This window comes from Papaver somniferum, chromosome 5, assembly GCF_003573695.1.
Source record: "Papaver somniferum cultivar HN1 chromosome 5, ASM357369v1, whole genome shotgun sequence".
Taxonomy (NCBI): domain Eukaryota; kingdom Viridiplantae; phylum Streptophyta; class Magnoliopsida; order Ranunculales; family Papaveraceae; genus Papaver; species Papaver somniferum.
The window spans coordinates 136,856,135-136,863,852 of NC_039362.1; the positions used below are offsets into that span (position 1 = coordinate 136,856,135).

A 7,718-nucleotide genomic window follows, 5' to 3' on the forward strand; every position below is an offset into this window, starting at 1 on the left:
AGACATTTTTCTTTGTAATTTGCATTTTTTATAATTTTATCTTATAATTTTTTATTTTTTTTTTCTTACTCTAATTTTTTTTTTTTTTGGTAATTCTAAGATGTGAGATTCACATAGAGATCTTTAAATGTCCATTTTGTCAAGGGAAGCAACAAGTTTTTTAGTGTGCTAGATGAAAAAATAAGTTAAATAACAGCCTACAAGTGGTTTATCAACTACTCCCTCCGTTCCTTTTTAATAGGCTGGTTTCTATAACTACTCCCTCGGTTTTTCTGCACACCCTATACAACACCACTAACGGAAAGCCGGTTGAGATCAGCCATAATATCTAAAGTGAGACGATATATCTTCTCAATATCACCATCTCCAGGAAAACATAACGACTCCACGTCGCTTTTTCTCAAAGATACTGAACCTCTATAGTAAGGATTCCAGATACATGAGATAAAAGTGTACATGTGGAGCGTAGGAGCGTTTAAGAAAAATCGTGACAAACAATACTTAGCAGCAATTTTGGCACCGAGTGCCACCCCATTTAACCAGGTGTAAAATTCAGAAACACTGTCTTCATGAGAGATAGATCGACAGCTAGCAACTATCGGATTCTTTTGGGAATCACGTAAGATAACGCCGTATCCTTCACCAATGGAACCATAGATATGAACTGATAAACGCACTTCTTCGGATTGTACCTTGGACCTAATTGCATCATCATCATCAAGATCCCAAATCTTTCGCGCTCTCTCAATCCAATCATGCTTTGATAAACGTGGCCAACTTCTAGTTCCATAAACGTCGCCAACTTCTAGTTCCACTTCGCTGATGAAAAAACAAAGTCATAATAAGCATTGGTAAGTTTGGGATTGGTATGCATCAAGGTAGGAAACAAAGAGTATGTAATATGAATAATGTAACTTTGGATTGTTAGTGTCTTATGATCCAATCTCTGCTTATCAAGAAGAACAAATAAACAAATAAAAACTACTCACTATCGCTTTAATCTTTATCTATCGTCTTCTTCAAATGCGTCATCATAACTGCCCACAAATAGTTGGGAAGCTAGCTGCTTCGCTTTTAGCTTCTGCTTAGCTTTTGGCATTATTGCAGATGATTCATGGCTTGCACAACTCTGAGCTTGGAGTGCACAGAATTCGTATTTTCTACCCATTTTGCTGATTCTGTTGGTTTGCGCCATTTTTCTGTTGTATAGCAGCTGTGAGTTAACCCAGACAAGCAGCAATCCCATCCTAGACTGGAACATTCAAACAATCACATACATTAACAGACGTAAGATTTTCACTCATGGCTGATAGACCACCAGATTCAGAAAATCTAAGTCAGACCATACACCATCTGAATATATTCATTCAAAATGACCTGGATCAACTTAAGCAACTACCCATCAGCAGAATGACCCCAAAAGGGCCAACACAGCTTCTTTTGTTTTTCTTTTCCTTCATAAATAAATAAAATTATAAACAATAATAAAATCGAAACTGGATGCAGGAGAAAATAAGTTATGAACTAACCTGGATGATGTTTTTATAGTTCGCGAGGAAGTATGACAAAGTAAGAAGTAGATAGGAATTAACCGTCACAAAAAATGAAAAGAACAAACTGACAAAAAAAAAGAGGACAATACACGGACACAGTTCTTCTTACTAGCTCAAAAAGATGGAAGTTGGACTCCCCGGTGAAAGAGGAGTTTGCTGTAACAAGATGGCATGCTGTCCAGCTTTAATAATATCATCAGCATTCAATGCATCCAACACTTGTACTTGCTCAAGACCCAAGTGTCTTCTGATTAGCTCCAAATTCTCCCGCAGAACCTCCATCTCGCCAAATGGTAGCTTCAAATCCAAGGCCTGAATCCCAACTGAAAGTGCCTCATCCTTCTTGAACTTTAAGAATGGCATGCAAAGCTTTTGTACTTGCTTAAAATTTGCTTGCTGTCCAACATCACTCTGCTTCAAAGCTAACTGAATCTCTGAATCAGGTTTGAATTGGCATGATTCAGTGTTAAAATTGGCTCGGAGAATATTTAAGCATTCAGCTTTCCATCCATCATAATGCTCGTTGACATAGATCAGAACCTTTGTGGGTTTGTTCTCTGTACTTGGAAGGGTTACTGGTGACGCCTTCTTATTAGGTTTTTTCGACCCTGATATCTGTTTCTCGAGCAACTTTCTCATAGCGGCTATTGTGTCTTGCAAATACATGTTGGCTCTCCTCAGAGTAAGATCAGGTATGCCAGCCTCGGGCCAACCTGCTTTTATAACAAAGGTATCCTTCTTCAAGAGCTTTCTCCATACATATTCAGCATAGTGGGGACAAATTGGAGTAATTAACCGTGTTTGAACATCCATAAATCGCCATAATAGGTCACGGTTCATCCCACCGAATCCACACGAAAATCTATACTCATCCCTAGCAGCTTGTAGGTCGTAAAACCCTGTCTTCAGGGCGTCCCTGAACATATATTCATCGAAGTTCTTCTCAGTCTCAGCGACAGCAATATTTATCTCATTCAAGAATACCTTATCTGCATAAGTAGAAGGACCTGATCTGAGTGAAGACTCGGATTCCAAAATTTCCTCCATCCATGATATTTCTTTTGTGAGACGCATAATCGCAGATGTCGAGGTGTCAAAGACGAAATTTGCATCATCTATACCATCACCAGCATCAGCTAGAGCAAACCTCGTAGCATCCGCAGAAAACTCCTCGATTGACTGGCGAAGAGTCTTGAAATTTCCAGTTGACTTGGACATCTTCTCAGAGTTGAGCATAATATGGCTGTTGCATCGAAAACCACGAGGCCAGTGATGTTGGGGTAAAAGCGCTGTGTGGTTGTAGATAGTAAAAGTCAGATGGTTCTGTATCAAATCCTTCCCGGAAACTCTAAGATCAAATGGGTACCAGTAAGAAAACTCCTGCTTCATCTTGTTGAGAACTGACTGAGAGATGGTAGATGATTTAGGATATGGACCATCACAGAAAACGTAATTCCAAACCTCGTCTGTCATCTTCTCCGGTTTCACTAAAGATGTATCTCTTCCATACAATTCCCCATTTTGTAACATATGCGCAATGGTGTAATATGCCATGTAAAGTGTGGAATCGGACAAGGACTCCACGAGGAACTGCTCGTCAAAAGGAATACGAGTCCCCAAGCAAAATGAGCGTGAGCAACCCCACTTATTCAACCAACTCAAGGTGTGGTCAAACCCATTGCGTGTCTCGTCATGGTAGAGTTTCATCTCGGACAAACATTCCTCAGCCATTTTCCTCCATTCTTCTTCCCCATATGTGATGTACCATTGATCTGTAAGGGCCACAACACACTCATCACCTGATCTGGACATAACTTTCTTTTCTGGTTCGCTGTAACTAACCGCCTGCCCATTTTCTAGAAGCTTGCTCCTAATCAATGGCTTTGCATCCTGGACTCTCATACCTGTAAATTCTCCAACAAGCATTGATCCTTCGGTGAACCCTTTTAAATAAGTCAACCTCTTTGCTTCGGCAAGCTTCTCTTTCTCATTCTGGCTCTTGATCTTCAAATTCATGCATACCTTTTCAGCTGATTTGTCCCGAAACTCGGGGATGTTAATTATGGGTACAACCTCAAAAGGAAATACCCACTCGGCCTTCACACCAAATTTTTCTCTCAGAGCTTTTTTTGTTTCCAAATCATTCATAGTCATAAAATCATCAGGAGAATCACTTGGGACACTGGTGACGATCCCAGTACCCTTATCAGTTAGGACATTCATCATTGGAAGTGTGTATATGATCTTATTAAAAGATAGAGGGGACTGTACAGGCAAACCAATCAAATCTTGACCAATCAGCTCAACCAAGCAAGTCGGATTCTCTGGAACCCTAGAAAGGTTCTGATACGCAAGGTTAAGGGAAGCCCTCTCAGTGACGATAAATACATCAGTCTCGTTGATTTCATAAGCTCCATATTTACCTTCGGCCAACACCCAGGCATTTGTTTGCCCATACATGGTCTCAGGTCTCAATGTGGCAGCGGCTAAAAACACTCTTCTTCCTTCCAAAGCTCCCATTTTAGCAGGGAATGGTTTTCTCACCTCCATTTTAATCAGGGTATAATCTTGCGGCAGCACTCCTTCACCTGATGCCCTATCATGATCTGCACATGGCTCTCCATCTAACGGAGAGTAAATGGCATACCTCAAATCCTTCACAATCTTCCCCATCTCCTTCAATTTCCTGATCTGCCACCTGACAAACAAATCATAATAAGGATTCATATCTGTTGTGATGAAGGATCTCCGCCAATCACAACCCAAGCCAAATGCCTTGAGGTCTTCTCTAGCAATAGGAGGGAAATAGATGAGCCAGTGAGATGGATCTTGGAACTTATAAATTTCAGCATCTGAGAGTCCATATTCTTTCATAATCTCCCATTGGTACTTTTCACCACCCGATTTCGAAGCAGCCTTGGAATTTTTGCTTTTGAATTTATCTGGTTCAGTTTTTCCACTTGTGTCAACTTCTGGTTCTTGTACTTCGTTAACAATTCAATCCTCTTTCGACGGAAATACAAGTGGATTTCCAAATCTTTCAATCTCCCGGGCCAGTTTATCAGCAGAGGCCTTAATGGGCATTCCAGTACAGTGGAAACCAAAAGGCAAAAGTACATTGGCACCTTTCAGTCGGTGATAAGCAGCAGCAAATTCGAGCTTCGACAATGAAAATGCGTGACCCAGATGAAGTAATCCATTCATGTAGGGATAAGGGAAATTTCCAAAGAATTTTTCACCTAGTTTTGGAGGCATTTCACAAGATTCTGCCTTAAAAACATCACCCTGATCCCACCAAGAATGAACGTTTCTTTCAATTTCCAACAACTTGTTTCTTCTAGAATAACTCTGTGCACCATCCATCTCTTTATTCGCCATTTCACAAAAACTGTACACAGTAACAACTGATTACAGTCAGCACACAAACAACAAAAAAACGATCAAGAAATAATAGGTTGAAATGAACGACGTTGAAAATATCACACAAAAACAACAAGGAAGTAATCAAGAGATGGTGAACTGTTTACACTCAGAGAAACAAAAAAATAGATGCAGGCACCAGCTTTCGCAGGGAAGCATCATTCAAGTGTTACCAGTTTGCCACAGTAAGTGACATCAAGACTTTTAAATTACTTTAACTAGTTAACATCCAAAATGGTTGAGTTTCACATGGGATCAAGTAAAGAGCCAAAATAGTGAGTGTAACTTCGGATCAAATTACAGTTTACTGGAGTGGCTTTTTCTGACCATTGCTAACAGATAATTGCCGCATGATTGATCACTCATGTTAATTGGTATATAAGCTGATGCACTTGCATAGAAAGTTTGAAACAAGTAGGTACCAATAGCAGTATGAGATAGATACATAATGAATAAAACAGATGATGGTGACAATTTCTTCCTCTATCAGAATGTCAATATCCAAAGCATTCCAGAATAAAGACCATATCAGCTTACCGGGAGGAGCGTGCGAAGAAAGCAAGGTAAGAACCTGGCTCCTATGAACCCAAAAGTATCGGTAATCAGCCTTGACCCAAACACGCCAGACAGGTAACCTAAATCTTTTGATTGGAGGTTAACCAGCTTAAAATAATGATTTATATCGATTGATTTGATTATATAGCTTCGAATTCTGGTTAAGGAACATAAACCTAAATAGGAAACCGCCTAAAAACAGAAATACTGAATCTAGGATGGCGGTAATCTAGGCAAGAGTAGTAAGGCACAGTAGTTTCGGTGTTTCGACAAGATCCTTCCTATTATAGAATGATGAAATACCTAATTGTCGCACAGAGAAAAACCTAGCAAACACAGAACAACAATAGCATAAAAGCAATCAGACAGTGTCTTAATGCTAGAAGATTTTACCTGTGGTCGTATATTAATCTGTGCAGGGATAGGGCATTGATTGAACCCCTGAGATGTGGATTGGGCGGTTTTCTAAAGAAGATGGAGATAGCGGAAGCCAGTAGAATTAGTGAAAATGAAAAGACGAGTAGAAAAAGAAAATTTAGGGTTAAACCTTTGTATTCTCTTCTGATTTTGGAGGGTTTTTGGGCTTTTTTATTGGACTTCTACACCTGACCTTGTTTGCTCGATTTTTAAAGGGTATATTTATGAACCCAGATTTTGGGCATACTGAAATCTTACAAAGCATACTGCATAAAGATAAAAAAAAGGTTGTGAAATAGCAAAATCAGATTATCCCTTAACCCAAAAATTTTTTAATGGCAAATCTGTCCTTTACGTATTAGTGTTAGTAATATTGATTAGTGCTTAAATATTTTATTTAGTGATTAAGATAATTTTCAGAATTATAAAGGTTGTTTAGATGATTTTTTTGGATCATGGTTCGGTGAAACAAGTTGAGGTTCAGCTCACATGTATGAGACGAATCTACCAATTGATGAACGGTTCGGCTCACTGAATCTGTTTACTGCATGCGCCGAACCTATAATTTTCAATTCCAACCCTTTTGCTAGACACTAGTTCGGCTTATATGAAAGTTTCATAGTAAGCCGAACAACATCCTGAATAGCTCGGAAAAAAATAATTACTGGTTCGGCTTATATTTCGAAAATCGTATGAGCCGAACATCAATTTGTTATTTTTTGGGTTAAAATATTGTTATTGGTTCGGCACATGTTGAGAATATCGTAATAGCCGAACCTCGTAAATGTGCTAGGTTCGGCACATATTATGATTATCGAATACGCCGAACCCCTATGCATCTCTATCTGTGACTAGGTTCGACTTGAAATTTCATGAAATTTTATGCCGAACTGTTCATATACACTTACAGGAAGCTTTTGTGAAGAACAGTTCGGCGAAAAACGCAACTCAATTTTGAGCTGAACCCAACACTGTAACCGTCATTTAATCGATGAAAAACCACAAATAGGAGATTGGGTTTGTAAAACTTACTTTCTTATCCTCATTTCCGGAGTTGGAGATGCAGTTGTTCAATTTCTGGTTCAATTGGTGGTTGATTTTCAGTTTCTACACCTTCATCTTCAATTGGTTCTTCTTCTTCAATTGATGGATTAGAAGACAATTTGATTTGCCTAGTCCCTGCTTTTCTTTGTACGAGTCATTATGTGGTTGAGTTTAATCGACGATCAAATTTTTACGAACCGACAATTAATCACGATGATGAATATTTTTTTCGCATGAGGGGGAAGAGTTCGGCTAGAGGAGGAGGAAGAAGAAGAGATGTTAAGGGAAACTAATTTTGATTTCTTAGAAAACTGATTTTAGATTTTTGTATTAAGAGTATATAGGTAATTGAACTACCCATAGGGTACCCCTTATAAGGTCACCCAAGATGGGACTATTGTTTTGTATGCCTAGAAAGATTTAGGTATTCCCAAAATCAGGGTTCATATACCCTTAGTTTTGACACCCAATAAATATACCATTATACAAAAATAAATATATCCCTATCATTCAAAAAGCTTATTCATTAAAATATAGATTACCTTGATACCCTCACGATTAATGGAGCTGCCTTTTGGAGAGATATGGGCAGTTATTGGATTAATTCCCTATACATGTTTTCTTATTTGTTAAAGAAAATAAAATTAATAAAAGAGAATAATACATAACGTGAGAGAAAATTTTAGCTAATTAGGAGGGAAGGAATGTGCACCCCGGTTAAACGCGGGT

General features: G+C 38.7%; 1 protein-coding gene across 1 annotated transcript; it reads right to left on the bottom strand.

Annotated features, from left to right (window-relative positions):
- Window positions 1-324: 324 nt before the first annotated feature.
- LOC113282848 (leucine--tRNA ligase, cytoplasmic-like) lies at window positions 325-6,083 on the bottom strand. Its single transcript, XM_026531959.1, has 3 exons — window positions 5,922-6,083; window positions 990-4,941; window positions 325-819 (listed from the first exon to the last, which is right to left on the bottom strand). Exon 2 carries the CDS (start codon window positions 4,425-4,427, stop codon window positions 1,662-1,664), a length of 2,766 nt encoding a protein of 921 aa, XP_026387744.1. The 5' UTR covers window positions 4,428-4,941; window positions 5,922-6,083; the 3' UTR covers window positions 325-819; window positions 990-1,661.
- Window positions 6,084-7,718: the final 1,635 nt, after the last annotated feature.